General features: G+C 41.4%; 1 protein-coding gene across 2 annotated transcripts in view; it reads left to right on the top strand.

Annotated features, from left to right (window-relative positions):
* The window catches only part of ddah1 (dimethylarginine dimethylaminohydrolase 1), a 70,515-nt gene that overhangs the window by 51,403 nt on the left and 1,869 nt on the right, over positions 1-17,243 (top strand). For both annotated transcript variants that reach the window (XM_080032275.1, XM_080032274.1), the window contains exons 2-5: positions 1,261-1,360; positions 2,694-2,767; positions 7,425-7,544; positions 13,685-13,828. In XM_080032275.1, the coding sequence (XP_079888401.1) occupies positions 1,270-1,360; positions 2,694-2,767; positions 7,425-7,544; positions 13,685-13,828 (429 nt within the window). In that variant the 5' untranslated portion in view covers positions 1,261-1,269. The remainder of the gene's footprint in view (positions 1-1,260; positions 1,361-2,693; positions 2,768-7,424; positions 7,545-13,684; positions 13,829-17,243) is intronic.

Raw genomic sequence — 17,243 nt, 5'->3', positions numbered from 1 at the left:
GAAACCTTGCAAAATGAGAAATAAAAACAAGAAAGGTACAACAATAGAGCAGTGCCTGAATGTAGGTTGTGAGATTGAAAACATGTATAAACTTCCTGGCCTTATATAGTGCAAGGAAATACAATTTAACGTCACCAAAAACTGCAGCCTCTTAATGACCATACAGTTTGAATTAGCATTAATTGCATGGCTGTTATATTAGACTGCGCTAATTTTAGCAAATTATACCAACTAAACTGGCAGCTAATTGTATAATACCCCTCTTTATGTAATTGTGCATAAATACCTATGTGTGAGGGTAGGGGGAGGCCATTTTTTCTGTACTTGTGTGCGTACGCAGCCCTCCGTTGTGTTATCTGGGAAGTGCACATGGCAGTCTACCTGGATGACATAATGGTTTCGGCCCCTCCATAAAATGAAGAGAAGCAGAGGCATTGTGTCGGGCCAAAAAGCACAGTGAGCAGGCTGAGGTCATAGTGAGATAGGGGGCTTGTGGAAACACTGATGCTCTCGCTAACATGACTGGCCTTGGAAACTACTCCCGCAGGAACCCCAAAAACAGGACAGTAAAATCACAGTGGGCGGTCAGACAGGAGAGCAGACCAGCCCAAGTTCAGCCAACAATAAAAAAAAAATACCTCAGGTTGAGAGTGGAGCGGAGAGGATACGCAGGTGAAATGTGGGCATCCCCCCTTATTTTCCATAGAGGAAATGCATTGCATAATTTATGCTAATGTTTTTTCGGGCATGGCAGCCATCCTTACACTTCCTTCCTATACATATATGAAAGACAGATGACCCAAAAACATGAGGACAGGATGGAGGCTTTTTTTTTTTTACGGTTTGTGTTGGTCCTTCCTTCAGCGTACCTATTTTCCACAGCCACTGCCTCGTAAAATTTTTAACGTACTTCCTCATGAATGACATCATTTCACGGCTCATTAGCATTATGTAATCGCAACCTGTTGGAGAGAAAAGGTTTTGTTTCACTGCGCCCAATCTCAGGGAAGACCAGAGTATACGACGGAATGCTGGGCCTTTAAACGAAATCCAGGGAAAATCCTCAAAACTGATTTTCCCTCATGTTGTTTACATATGTTTGATTATAACTGGACCATAGTGTTGTATTCCTGAAGATGGGGAATGTTGGTGATTGGACTGTTTGGTCCTGTGGCTTACTGTACATCATCACAGTTCAGTATGTTGTTTAATGTCAGCAGATGTTTTAAGTATATTTCTGTTTGTGTTCCTGTATTCCAGACGGAGATAATGAAAAAAGCTCTGATGGATTTGAATCTGAACATTGTGGAAATGACTGACGAGAAAGCAACACTGGATGGAGGAGATGTGCTTTTTACAGGTATGTCATCAGGTCCCTATGTTGAACACCTCAAACATCGTTATACAAATCCAATAACAGCCTTAGGCATTCCACACATATGGAATATTTCCAATACAATCTTCCTGTTAGGCAAATCACTCAATGATTTTCCAACCAACATTACTGTGCTCCCGTCTCCTTTCAAGAAGTAAAACGTGTCTGTTACTACGTTTCAAGTGATGCTGCGTTAATGCAGGGACAATTGTCTCGTCAACTTTATTTTAATGTAATAAATGAATAGACACCTGAAGAAAACGTTATCGACATGACCTTGGAGTCCTCAATGGTAGATGTACAAGCTTGTTGTCTACAAGTGTGATTTCTTCCATGATACAACTTCTACAGAAATGTACGGGATTACCTCAATATACAAACTATGTGTACCAACATTTTTAAAAAAGCAGTGTATTATCCTCTGCAACTCATAGTTTAGCAAGTGAGAAGACCATTGTGTGTCGGCAACTACATGTCTCTTGTTTTGGGATCTTCCACACAAACATTGATTGAACCTTGATGACCTTGTGTCTTAGCGCACTAAGCAGAATTTACCTCCAGAAATAATTTGGAGCAAAATACGTTGTACACCATACTACTGTTGTCAAATCGGATCAGCAGAACTCCAAGCTCTCACCATGGGCCTCGTCTTCTCCTCCTGGCATGAGGTCATAAAATTGATGAGGGGCAGATAATCAACAGCACGGTGGTCTTTATTAGATCTTCTGTACATTCTGTTGCAGTCGTGTGGTGAGTCAAAATGTGGGTCACTGTTTTTCTTCTGCAGGAAAAAAGCCTAGCACACTTAATTGGGTTTCTAGACACTGTCTTTGTGCTCTCGTTCCTTCCAGCTGAAATGGGTTTCACATGGCAGGGCTAGAAACATTTCCTGTTGGCAGGGCCCCGGCTAACGGCTCATTTTGTAAAAGGCTCAGCAGCTACATTAGGAGCCCATCCCCGAGCTCAGTGTGCTGCTTGCAGCTTTTCGCCAGGCATTCAGGGCTCTGTTTGTCTGTTTGTGCCCCACCAAACTGACAACAGTTGGCCTTTTCTCACAGGCATACATAAAGTACACACTGTGGTGATTGCAGTGTGGAGCCACTTTTGCTTCACGGCCTAGGTGTTTTGCTGGTGTTCATCACAGTAGACTTTACAGATGTCAGAACTTTTTAGATGTCATGTCTGTGTTCCATTGAAGATATTGTATTTATTTCTATATCCCCTCTTTCTGCCTTTTCAATTCCTCATAGGTAATTGTTTTGTGCTTTTGTATGGCCTCTTTATCTTGTGTATCTGTATTTTATTTTTTTCCATTTAGGTCGAGAGTTCTTTGTGGGCCTTTCCAAGCGGACCAATCAAAGAGGAGCTGAGATCCTAGCAGATGCCTTCAAGGTGAGACCGGAACCTTTGTTTCCCGAACAGTTCTTAATCAAACTTTACTTTGCTTCATCATCGTTCTTTAACCATTATTAATCTTACATAGTCACATACTGTATAATACAGTAGCACATTGCGATGCATCCTACTGTCCCTCTGTCACTTACTAAACAAATGAACGTTGAGAAATGCCCAAAAGCAAGCTGACATATAGCAGTTGTGCTAATCAACAGTTACCTTGTCATACAGCGCAACATTAGCATTTATTTGGAGTCATGTTTTTGGCAAACTGGTGAATCTAATCCATGCAAACTTTGTTAATCGTTATGAAAACAAAGAAATATATTGAATCTCTGAGCTGGTGGGCACTTTACTGTATGAGCATAAAGTCATGTTTTGACTGAAATATCCTTTTCTTTTTAATAGACAGCCACCTTTGTGCCTTTTTTCCTCAGTCTCTTCGTAAACAAGAAAGGAAGAGATAAATATGTAATCAATCATGAACGCTTTAGACCATGGAGATAACACCATCATCACTCCAATTGTCTTGCTTTTTTCATTCATTTATCTCCCCCCGTCTCTCTAATTCCATTATTTACTCCATCCATCTCTGCCTCACTCCAACCACCATTTATGTCTATTACAATATGCCATATCATATCAAATTGAATCAGTTGTATTTATAGACCCCAATATCACAAATAGCCATTTGCCTCAGCTTCACAGTCTGTAAACACTATGACACCCATCTGCCCTTAGACCCTTGACGCGACTTAGAAACAAGTCCCCAAAAAAAACTTTCACCGGGGGGAAAAAATCCATCCATCCTTCACTGTATTCTCGTTACTGTGCTGGCTGTGGATGTCCAGTTTCCATTCAGTTTCAAGGCCACGCTGTCTTTGTGGGACTATATACTGTATATTACATAAAAACATGAACTGTTGCTAAGAAATATGGAAAGCCATTTACAAATCTTATTGGCTGTATATATAGACAATTGTATGACGAGAAAGGGAAAAGTAAGATAGTTAATTAACAAAAAGCTCCTTGTCTGTTGAGTTCATTTCATATTCAAAGGTTGAAGCCAGCTTTCAAAACATTGTGTATTTAATACATCAACTCTAATTGTTGCCCTTTGTGGGGAAACATAAATTGTCTGCATAGTTAAAGTAAAAGGTTAACCTATTGGCATACAAATGATGGTAACCAAAATGATATATACTTGCGCAGATTGCAACTCAAAAATATATTTTCTACTGTTGTTATTTAGCACCACTGAAGCGTAGAACTGACAGATTAATGAGCAGCTGTAAAGAGTCCCAATGGCACTTGGTTTGTTGGTGCGCGGGTTCAGGCCTCAGCTGGCTCTGAGGCTTTTCTAATCAGCTATTGACGCAAACCTCTGGCACCTCTGTACACAGTGATTAAAGAAGCAGTTGATGACACTGATTTTAAAATGGTGGATTTTGGGAGGAGAAACAAGTATTTTTTAAATGTATCTTTACAACCTAAGAATGATCCTTGTAATTGGACAAACATAGTTAAAGGACTGTCAGATTAAGCGTGGTTTAAAGGGCAATTCTTATGATATTTGATTTTTTTCTTAATAAGCCAACAAATCCCATGAAAGAACCAACTGACGATGTATTGCCTGTGTTTTCAGAGCCAGAGGAAGAGTATTCCTCTGTACCAAAAGCTTCCATTGTTTTTCATAAACAATAAAAAATACATTGGTGACCCCACCGTGTCACAATGGGTTATTACATTACGATGAACAAGAACAAAGTAGTTTAACTGCTCCCGCAATGTACATGCATGTACAGTGTCCTGCTTAGTCACTCCGAGAATACTAAATACTAATACGAAAACTACAGTGCCCAGCTATTCTGGAAAATTATTTTATTATGAATGTACATAATGATAATGAAAGTACATATGGGTTTGGAGCCGAGGGAACTCAGAAAGTAGTGAGAGATGAACTCACACATTGTTGGTTTTCTTATTGTTAGCAATAAATTAAAAAAGTTGATCGCCAACATTATCCTGAAAGTAAAAGGCAACATTTGAGGTCCACTATGTAACATGTAAGAAACAATTGACCTAATATATTGCATATGGGTGAATTGGTTGCAATGGCACTTGAAAAATTAGACTTTCCCCGACTTTCTCCATTGCATAAAAGCACGTAGTACACATTTTTCCCACTTTACCGCCATTGGTGACGCTATTGATAAGGAATTTCTGAAAGTTCCATAGTTTAAGTGTAGAGTCCCTTTCCAAAACCTTGCTGATGTTGATGATTTTTTTTTTTTAAGTGCTTTCACCACATTTTCCTAATACCGTCTGACTAATTTCCGTGGACTGTAGCCTCAACAATCACCACCCGGCCTATGACACACACACACACACACACACACACATCCAAAGGAAATATTCCACAAAATAACCCAAACACTGAAACAACAGATTCAGGCAAACTTTGGAGGATTTAGGATTGCAGCCCGCAAACAGGGTCACGGTGTAGGTCACAAACACAGACTGAATCTATCCATCCTGTTTACTTTTAGTGCAACTGTGAAACAGTTTTTCTACTGCAGACTTTGTTGTGTGTTGCTTTTTGGGATTTGCTCTGAGAGACCAAAACAAAAAGAGAACAGCCGGCTGACTCACAAAGTTCACAGGTGGGTCATGGCACCGAGAGTTCAGCACATTACGGTTTACCTAAAAGGCCTTTGCTGCTTCCATCCATCACATCTGTATCTGATTTGAATTCCTCATTATGGATTCCTCTGTGTTTTTCTGTTTTCTTTGATAAGACAGGACTTAATGATGCGTCTCTGGCAAATGACACTTGGAAAAATCACTTGAGCGTCCATTATTGTTTTTTCCGTTTTGTATCAGATTGATGTCGTCCTATCGCTGTTGTTTTTTCCTTTCATTATCAAATTAGCGATCGGTTTGTTGCCAGGTTTGTTTAGCACTCGACAACTGCACACAGATGTCAAAGCTCGTTTCCTTTATGGTCATTGCAGAGGTCAGAATAGTTGGTGCTGTTGTGACTGAATGGAGTTGTTTGGGAAGAAGTAATATGGTGGCCAAACTACTTTCTTTCTTCTACAGCTAAGAGGTGTTAATACCTTATATGTAACTATAACATCCCAGCAGATCACCATGGTAATGCAGATCGAAAGCAACTCTTGTCTCTCCCTGAAGGATTTATCGTGATAATGGGAAAAAAGTATGACTTGTATTTCTAATTTTACACTCTAACATAACTTCCTGTTTGTGGATAAGGAATGAAGAATGTCCAGATTACATAATTCCCAGTTGTCCTTTTGAATCGTGTGAACAAGTGCCAAGGAAAGTGTTTGGGAAAACATTAAGTGTGGGGTAATTGCAAAGTTTTTCGCATGATGAATCGCCAAGTGCTTGACTGTTATTATGTCACAAAAGCTACTTCAGTGAATCATAGCACTTTAAATGAGCTAACCGTGCAGTACATATAGTGCCCTGAAAAGTGTTAACAGATTCATTAATGGAAAATGTCACAATAGAGTGTCTATGGAAAAATGTACAGACATCTTGATAGGGGTTTTGTGAAGAGCTAAAAACCCATTCGATACATATTATGTAACTAAGAAAACACATGGATGTCGATCAGAAGTTATTTTTCTTGGGCACAAACCAAAATGTATACGGTCATATAAATGTATATTCAGGAAGGAAAGGTCCTGGAAAATAAATCTCATATCCTAATTCAACTTACAGCTACGGTATGACCTCAAGGTTAACACATCTCTGTAGGACCCAAGCATTTACAATCCTCAGAAGGCTTTCAGTAATGTCCATGTATCAAGTGTTCAATCAATCAACCTCGAATTGGGAAGTTCTTCCAGGCCAGTAAATCAAAACCAAAACAAACTCAGTGCTAAAATAATGTTGTTTCTATGGGATATGCTAAGCTATTATTCGGCACTTATGGACTCCAGGCTTACTAAAATTAGTATTGAAGTCAGTTATGGATTTCCTGTTGTTATTGGGTCCAGTTTGCAGCCAATCAGGCTCCTACAAGTGTACCCATGAGCCTTGGCTTCACTCACATCATCTCCCAGACACTCCTGCTGTTTCGCCCCACATCTGCCCACTACTTCATTTTAAAGGCCACTTTAGACCATGTGTTATGGTACTGCTGCCAAACCTACCTACATTCAATGGCCACTACACTGTTCTTTACTATTTATAACATCATTTATCTTACAGTGACTGGAGCTGTAGTATTGTATTTTGTTGTTGTCCTGAAATAGTTACACAGATGTATCCCACCTTTACAATCTTATCCAAAGATTATATTTAAACCACATGAAAATGTTTTTTTTTTTTAAATTTTGTTCACCCACACTTAATTCATTGAGGAAGCATTACCTTGATTTCGATGATGATTTTACCACAGTTTATATGTTGGGTTTAGACATTGGCGCTGTAGATAAAGGTTTTCTCTTTTTTGTGAATTCAGTAGATTCCTATTCATAGTGATTCCCGCTTAATAGTTTGACCCCGGAGAGAGAGGTCCAATTTATTGAAATAATTTTCTATTACCGGAAACTTTTCCCATCTGTATGAAGGTCATTTTATTCACTTCTTTTGCTTTGCCTCGTGTGTTTTTTTTTTTCAGGACTATGCCGTGTCGACCGTGCCCGTGGAGCATGGGCTGCACCTGAAGAGCTTCTGCAGTATGGGCGGACCAGGCCTCATTGTCATTGGCTCCAGCGAACCAGCGCAGAAGGCCCTCAAAGTATGGAGTTTGTGTGTGTGTGTGTGTATGTGTGTGTGTGTGTTGTATGTGTAGCGGTGCAAGCGTCATCCCATTGCTATGCTTCCCTCAGCTATAGTCATGGAAACCAACGAATCAATGTGGTGGCGTTGTTTTCAAAAACTTTAATGCAAATTGACGTAGCTGACTTTTTTTTTTAAATCCTGGTTTGACTCTTGGCCCGATACTGTTGGTATGAACAGTTTTTTTTCTTCCTGTTCTGCAAAGTATTCGGCAGGAATAACACTACAAGACAGGACATCACACGTGTTGATTCAGAGCAGACTCCCTTTACTTACGGCCTGATTTCTTCTTCCTACTCGCAAGCACATTGAAACCACCTGTCACCTTAATCCTTCCTCATTAATTTTTATTCTCAGCTATAATCTGAGGGGATTGCCCCTGGCACCCGCGCTCCTGCTTCAATTACAAAGGTATTGTACCTTCATTTAACAGCTTGGGCGTATTATTGCATTTCTTTTAAAAAAGGCTTCTGAATCGATTGGGCTCCATCGCAAAAAAAAAAATTGCCCATAAAAATATTTGACCCAGGGGCGTGCGGAATGACTCGACACGAGGCAGAAGCAGTGTGTACACCCTGACAGAGACATATTGGTCCTTTTCCCAGAGTGAGTGATAAATCTCAGCCCATCCCTCTGTTGGAATTATCCTTAAAAAATTCCCAAACATCAACACGTGAGACTGTTAGCTGTTTTGACGGCCCACACTGCCAAAGTATACAGTGAAATATGGACTGTCTTAGCATAGACACACATGCTATACATTTCATTACATAGGTATGAATGCTTTTACACACATGCATTGCACGTTCAGTACACCCGTGGCCTTGACAGAATCCTCTTTGGCAGGGCTTTTTGCACGTGCCTCCTAGTGTGATATCTCCCCCTACTGGCCTCAAACCTACACAAGGTTACTTTAAGTCAAGTTAAAGTCAATGTATCTCAGGGGCCAATTAAAAACAGACCATCTGACAACACATCCTAATGAAGCAAAGTACTTCTTGAGAGCAGCGCGAGGTCAGACGTGTTGGTTCTGTGAGCACAGTTTGCATACGCTGAAGTGTACTAAAAGAAACTGGAGAATGCATAAAACACTCAACTCATTAAGATTCCTGCATGCCTGATCACCCCAGTAATTTGCTACTGGAGCGAGGAGTGGCCGTTAGCGAGACTTAATGACAAAGTGCTTGCTTTTTCTAATTACGGCTCACGTCACCCTCCCTCGCAGCAATTAGATCTTATTTTAAAGGACTTTTAACGACCCCTGGATTTGTAATTAGGTAATGTTCTCTTTGTGGCGAGAGTGAGATCTCGTGAATGCTTGGTTTTCTAATGAATTTCAAAGTGCTTGTTTTGGACTTGAATGCCACTCTTATGGCAACGAGGCCCCTTGTGAGTGTTCACTTGGACAAAGACACTTTTGTACAAATTAATGTCGGAGCCCGACTAATTTAGTTTGTCTTTAGGGAGCCAGATTTTGCTGATATGGGATATTCACTGAAAGGAAGTAGAACTGGACCTTTTGGCAGTATAGATTTGGAGTAAAAGTCCTATGTGTGTGTGTGTGTGTGTGTGTGTGTGTGTGTGTGTGTGTGTGTGTGTGTGTGTGTGTGTGTGTATCCCACTGACATCTGGTTAACAAAGGCTATTTTAGTCTGTTTTGCAGTGTGGTTCTGGCTTGATTTGGTATATTTCTTTCACAGTAGGTCTCAGTGGTCATAGTGTTTGTATGCGTAAGGCCTGGTGTATAGCCTCCGGTCTGTGTTTTTAGCCCTCCCAAGGATGAGGATAAGTTTTGACCGGATGGATTTCATCATCCATCTGCTGCCGCTGTCACTGCGAGGCCTTTGCTTATGAAGTCATCATCCCGAAATACTGCCTTTGTCAGAAGGGCTGTTGCTGCTGCCTGCACCCACTCCCTCTTGCCTCACACACACACACACACACACACACACACACACACACACACACACACACACACACACACACACACACACACACACACACACACACACACACTATCCCCTCCCTGTAGCGGACTCCCTGGGCAAGCACGCTCCAGCTCACCAGTCACCATGCTACTCAGCCCTGTTTGATTCATGAGGTCATTACGCTCGACTGGTCAGGGTTTGATATTCAAGGATGTTGGCAAGCTTGAGTTTTAATAGATAGTGAGGTGACAACACGGTGAAGGTTGTATTGATGATGACAACCTAATACTGATCACAAGCATAGTTATATACAAAGGAAACTTACCAAAATATGAACATAATCAACTCTTTTAACAGGTATGTTGCTAGCTACAGTAGGCCCCCTTTGTTACATACCAGTTTAAAGAGCCTTTACAAAAAGTGTGTTTCTTTCTCCAGAATCTCTGAATCCACCTTTAACTTTGATGTGATGACAAGCAAATGGATTATTTGCTATGTTCAATATCAGGAAAAAAATAGCTTCTGTCCATTACATTTCTTTGCCTTGGATGCAAGTTCTGTGACGATAATCAAACACGACTGCAGCCATGTTAATGGCAGCAAGCACAGTTGTGCTTTGAGCTAACATCAGCATGCTTACACGCACACAATGACAATGCTAACACGGTGACGTTTACCAGGTTTAATACCAAACTCACCATTTAATTTCAGCATGTTAGCATTTGCGTATTAGCACTAAAACCTATAGGCTTCATCTTAGGCTGGCGGGAATGTTGTTAGCTTTGTAGGTATTCGGTTATTAACCAAAGTATTAGTAACTAGAGAACTAGAGGAACAGTTTTCAAGATTCTTCCTGAGGGGGAAATCTATTCAGCAGTTGTTAACACATTTCAGTCTGTCTTAAATGGTCGACTGCCTGACCGGAAAGTACAACGTGAGGAATAGGTCCATATATGGCATTTGAGCTCTAGGTTTCCTTGCCAATGATGTAATTGACTCCCTGAGTCAGCTTCATTGTCGGCCAGCAGCAGCTGATACCAAATCATGGATTACAGTACAGTTTACTTTTTTATGCATGAGAAAAAAGTTTAAGAAAATGCGACCTTTGTTCTTTTCTCAGTATTATACAAGAGACCCCCTCCAGTAAGATTTGTCTTGAACATGCTGTTGTTGTTCATCCGTGAAAAAAAGAGTACTGTATAACTTTTAAAGGCTCCCTTGGAAGGAATACTACAATGAGCAATATAAATAATCCTACCAGGAGCCAAAATTCAGATTACACTTCTGACCATGGTGGACTGCAGCTGGTCCAGTAAATTGACAGTGTTTGTGTTAGCTAGTTGATACCGTCATCACCCAGGGGGGATTTTTTATTAGCTTCCAGTAAATATTTTGTTTTAAGCCAGCTCTGACTGAGCACATTCTGCTGCCCAGTTACCATTCTCTGTATTAACCGGACCTCGGCCACTGTCCAGAACTAAGCCTGCGTGCTGATTGGCTGTAGCTTAAAGCCTGGTAGAGGGCCAGGATGACCATGTAGAGGCCTTGGTTCGCCATCTTTTGATACGCTCTTACACACTTGGAAGAAGATGCACAAATCTGACTCATATCAATGATGTCAGGCCGACAAACGACTGTTTGGAAAAAATAAGGTAGATAACTTTCACTTGGTACTTTCTTGCCTCGAGCCCAAGATTTCAACAAATTAAAGCATCTTTTAATATTGAAAATACATGAGTAATCTGTCCTAATATTGACCTGTTGCAGCCATTTACAGAGAACTAACTGTTCCATTAGTCAGGTGTTTTTATTTTATTTTAACGACTTAATTGCATTTTATGGGACCAAACCTTTACGCACAATATTGTATAATTCTTCTGCACATTTTCCTAACACCCTTTTTTTCCTCCCTGTTTTTATTGAGAAACTGACATGTTTTACAGACAGAGAGCAGTAGGAACAACTGTGATCTTTGGCGGAGTCAACGTTTATTCTCCCCTTTTCCAGTCTTAATCCCTGTGTGTGTGAGAGACAGAGTCGGCGGTCACGCACATGGACGCTGTTTTCATTTGGGGCTTCGGTGATCGCCTAACACACCCACAAGTGACCTGGGAATGTGTCTGGTGACACACATACAGACATAATATGCACACACACCCACTCCACCCTGCAGCCATGCACTGTCAACTCATATAACGTTAATTTGATTTATATTTCGTGGTCAGTCATATGCAGGGCTTGTTGAAACAGTGATTATAAATCAAAAATGAGTTATGGATATTTGATACAAAGTTAATTATGGCTATTAGCTGCATGAAATATGAGTGGATCTATGAGTTTGCATGCCTAGTTCACTGCACAATCCCTTTTTTTATTCTGTTTTTAACATAATTGGTGCAAAACTTTCATTGGGGTGTTGGTTAAACAATGAGTCTGGTCCTGTGAGAACTTTTGCCTTGGGTTTTTTAAATGTAATGATTGGACTTACAGTAGTGCTCATACTAACCGCACAATTGTTCTTCTGTTTATTCCAACCATGGATTCCAACCAAGCACTGTTGCTGCTGCAGCTGCCAAAGACATAAAACGTGTCACTTCCTGTGTGCCGAACAGATTTTCCAAGGAAAGCCCTAACAGAACATTTGCGAGTGGGGTCGGATAAGTTGGCAAATATACATTTACATGACAATAACTATTTTTTCCAGGCTTACAAGGAGTGTGTTCAATTTATTAGGTCAGATTTGCACTTAATGCACACAGAGGAAAATGGTCTTTCTCAGTGAACGCCCCAGGCCTCCCTGCAGCAAAACTCAGTCAGTGGGAAGTGAAATGAAAACATCTTTAGCAACAAGGCTCAACTGTGCTCGCACAGAGAATATTTTCCTCCCACATTTGTTGTTGTGTCATCACATTCATTCACAGCCGCTCGTCCAAACTTAAGCTTGCATGCGTCAAGCCGACGTCAAACGTTTTGGTTGCAATGTAGTTCCGTCATTGGTATTTCTTGGCATCTATGGACTATACATTTCTTTTTCCAACTCAAATTTGGCCTTAAGGGTGGAGTCAGCGGTTCCGGAGCACCTCTTGTTTACATACCCACTTGTTGTTTACATACCAGTGTATAGAGCCAAGGCTGTGTATTACAAACCGGATTTCTTTTCAGTGCACACAATATGTACATGATTGTTAGGAAATATTCACTGGAAATATTGCGTAACAGGCATTGTCCAGAATTGCTGACTCCACCTTTCAGGCACCTGTTTTGATTGATAATCATAAGCAAATGACATACTCATCCTGCCCATTAATGAATATACAAGATGCTGATAGAAAGAGCAGCAGTATAAAAAAATGCAAAAAAAAAAAAAGAAAAAAAAAACTGTGGTCTATATCTGGTGAAAATCTCAATACTCTAAATACCTCTTTGAATTTTGTTTTAAACTTGCGTCCAACTTCCCCCAGCCCTTCTGGTCTCTGAGGTATCCGCCCGCAGATGTTCTGCTCATAAACATTAAGAGGCACCTGCCTCTCCGCTGGCCATAACATCCTCACCCTCCCGACTTCCACTTGGCAACATGGGCGTCTTCTCAGCCTTTCGTCAGTAGTCCCACCTTCAAACTCCTTCAGATTTCATAAATAACATGACATCTGCTGAGGAAGAATGTCTGTCTGCTGCTGCGTTCTCCATTAAGGCCCCCCAGGCCCCTCACAGTGGTTTGGCCAGGCGAATGATGCGGTTCTGCATTAGGTATTCTTGTGGCCTTGATTCTGACCCAAACGTGTGTGATAGTCTGAATAACTGTTTGCTCTCTCTTACTGAAAGTCACGTGGCCATCCACGAGTTGTGGTTTGTTTGTTTAAAATGTCTCTTCAAAGGCACTTCTGGAGAAAGCTTGTTGCCAAAATGTCTTTCGTCGAAATCAGTGAATATCTGCACATGATCCGCCACCTGTTCATACTGTGTGCGCCGAAAACAAATCTGGTACATACCAGTTTACAGAGCCTAGGCTTTTTATTAACACCATTTTTTTTGTGCACATACAGTATGTGCAGGTAGCGGATCAGGAGTAGATATTCACTGATTTTGATGAAAAAGGATTTGTACAACAAACGTTCTCCAGAATCGCTGACACCACCTTTAATGTCTGTTTTCTTTGTATCTGTGTTTGTAGACCATGCAGCAAATGAGTGACCATCGCTACGACAAACTGACGGTGGCCGACGACCTCGCCGCCAACTGCGTCTACATGAACCTGCCCAACAAGGGCCACGTGCTGCTGCACTGCACCTCCGAGGAGTGGCCGGAAAGTGCCACGGTAACGTTTGGGCTCTTTTTCACATCCGCACACACTGCAAACTTTGTCTCATGCCTCACACATTCATTTACAATCCTGAGGTCACATCTCTGGGAGGGAGAAAGACCGCCAGGACAGCCGAACTGGTTTGGTGGCCTGACTTTAAAGAGCACTTTGCCTTTGTCGCTCTCCTTCCTGCCCAAACCTCTGAGATAAACAAGTGGCCGGAGAAGGGAAACCCTGCACAATCTATGCGGTCGTTTTACACAGACCACTTTCAGCCGAGCCTGCATTGTGTGTTTGTACAAAAGGAACCTGCAGATTTATGTGATGTGACCTTTTGTTGACGAGACTCAGACCACAGATTAGGAGCCAGAGAGGTTTGCAGTTATAGGAAAACATATTCTTAGAACAGAGACTTGTTTGAATGGTGTAGTTTTATCAATAAGTACAATCTTTCAGCTCATTGTTTGGGATTTGCGTCACGCAATTTCACTTTTTGTTCAGTCTCTCTGCTTTCATTAGTGTCAATGAGCAAACTGACGCACTTCCTCAACACAAATGTGTGCTAATAGAACACTAAGGTCTCTGCGTGTCTGCAGGATTTGTAAATAAGCCACTGTTTGTTGAGGTGTTCGCCAAACAAATTTAATAAGGTAATATAATGTAAGTGCATTGTTTACAGCTTGTTTCGGGGCCCCTAAGTGGCCGAAATACATCCATAACGCACCAATCCAGATAAAAGGAAAATGGCTTAGTCCCAGATAAAATAATATGTTGCACTTCCTGTATGGTTGACAAGTTGACACTATGTCAGCAACCGACAAGGGAGACACAAAGAAATACTGAGGAGTTGCCCTGTGTGCCCTCGTAAGAACTATCCTCATAGCATGTGTTTTGAGTTGAATGTGCAGTATGCTGGCACAATGTACCTGGCTGCCGAACTCATCTCCAACAGTGTCTCCCAGCAAACACTATCACGTGGAAGCCTATAACCGTGAACTTTATAAAAAATTCCTTTCAGACACACTGACCTACTTGCAAACGTCAACACGTGCCTTTCACTCAAAACACGTTGCATATTGTTTTCCACAGTAGCTTGCCTTGAATGACGTGTTATTGTCCCACTTATGTCTGTTTGGTTTTGGAAAGGCTGAGCCGTAGCTGAGTTATTGACATGCTTAGTTTGGGGTCATCCCACATCACAACCAGTCAAATGGGATTCTCACAGGATTGAAACTCAACACTCTACACTCTACAATCTACAGAGACATGCTCGCAGGCCTCAAAATGTACTCTGTGGTTAGGCCGCCAACCTCCGCCAGCTATTTTTAGGAGAAAGAATTCACAAAATGATGCGTCTTTGGACCTACATCCATGGCGACGGCTCCGTTTATTCCAGGAAGATTGACTGAGGGAATTCAACTGGAGCATAATAAAACCCCGTTTGTGTGAAGCGTGCTTCCTGCTTTTGGTGGCACCTTTTCACGGACCATTTGGAGCAATATTTCAGAAATGCATGTTTGTTCCATGATCCAGTTTCCTTTATAATGTCCAAACCCACCAGAACTTGGCCAGAAAACCATTTTTGGCCCGAGCCCTGTGTTTAAGAAATTGTAGCTTAAAGAAAAAAGGGAAAAGTATAAATAGCGCAGGACCTAACTGAAGCAGTAGGACCGCAGGGATAGTTTAATCAGAGCCGACTATCATGCCTTGTTGTACAGTACAATCTACAGTTAGTACGTCTTTCCCTAGGGAACTTGTTACTCCAATGAGATGTAGAGATTTCTTAGCACACAAACACACACACACACACACACACACACACACACACACACACACTCACACACACTCACACACACACACGTTTGTCAGGCCATACGTGTGAGGACATTCATTGACATAATGCCCTTTACCCCAACCATAACCATGACAACTAATTGCTAACCCAAACCCTTACACTAACCCCTAACCTAAACCTTATTCAATCTTAAACCCTTAAACCTAGCGTTCAAACATCCCTTCAAAGGCCTCTCCCAAATAGAGGACCGAGCAAAATGTCCTCACTTTCCAAAAATGTCCTCACTTCTAACATCTTAACCTCAAATTGGTTCTCACAAAAATAGTTGTACAAGTAAAAACAAACACACACTCTGTAAGCCTTCTCCTACTTTCTAACTCTTAACATTGCCTGTCTTAATCTCCGGGGCCTATTTTTAGTTTGCTTATGAAGTTACATAAGAGTTCCTCGTTAACAAAAGGCAGGGGGGGGTCATGAGAGAGGATTGGTGGGGTCGGAGGGGGTGGAGACGGAGGCATCTTTAATGGGTTAGCTGTGGGCGCCGGGCTCTAGAGGGCTTCGGTTTGGTAGATAAAGAAAGTGAGCAGACAAAAGGCCCAGTGAAAAACAGCAGCCCCTACTGTGTGGGACCATGCCACCCTCCCAAGCACAACGTATAAATCTCAACCGCAGTAATGAGAACTCTGCTGGAAATGTAAAAAAAAAGAGACAAGACAAGAGACATTTTGGAGGCAAAAGGTGCTATAAAAGGCAAGGGATTTACTGGTGTTGTTTGGGGGGGGGGGGGGGAGATGTACAAAAGCAAAACCTTTCCCTGAGTTGACCCTCATCCCGATCAAGTGGTCTAAACAGAAGTTTATTGTATTGCAGTGTCACTTGATATATAAATAAGTATATCTCAACAAGGAAAGGTTAGATTTCCAGACATTCGCTCATGCTCCCCTAAGGATGATTCTTTTTCTGACTTTGGTGAACCCCCAACTTTCCCTCTGGCATCGCCACCAAGTTGATATTTTTATTGTTTGTAGTGAAACGTGTCCGCAACTGGTAGATGGATTACTATTACATTTGGTACACACATTCATGTTTCCCTCAGGATGACCTGGGTAATCTAGGTCTAAAAATGTATCCAATACTTTAGTTTAGTCAACAAATACATGTGAAAAAGCTGGAAATTGTAGGGTTATATTGGTGTTAGAGAAGAGTATGGTTGTGCAGTGCCATTGTTTAATTAAGTAAGGAGGGTCCTAAACTGCACTGCAGCATTACAGAAAATAGAGTAGAAAATAGTCAAAAGCTATTGATTCAAATACAAGTCTTGATAGCTTAAAGCATTTGGATGACCAGAGGCAACGTCAGCCATATGTCATCATGAGATAAGAATGTGTTTAGTTGGTCGCCGCTAGCTGTGCAGCAAAAGGCCTCGCTGAGAATCACAGCAGGGTTGAAGTGAAAGTTTAAAGAGAAAAATATCCTGGTTGGAAGACTGGTCGGAAAACACTGGTTTTCTTCTGGAATATGTCCACGGGGTGACACACTACTTTACGAGGGTCTTTGGAGAATGTCGTAATAGTTCTCACTCCCGTCCTTTTTTATACATTTTGCCGGGAGACCAGGAAGTCTTTATAAATGCTT

Source organism: Ammodytes marinus (genome assembly GCF_949987685.1).
Source record: "Ammodytes marinus genome assembly, chromosome: 8".
Taxonomy (NCBI): domain Eukaryota; kingdom Metazoa; phylum Chordata; class Actinopteri; order Uranoscopiformes; family Ammodytidae; genus Ammodytes; species Ammodytes marinus.
Note: the sequence above shows the minus strand (reverse complement) of the source record. Positions and strands in the feature narration are given on the sequence as shown.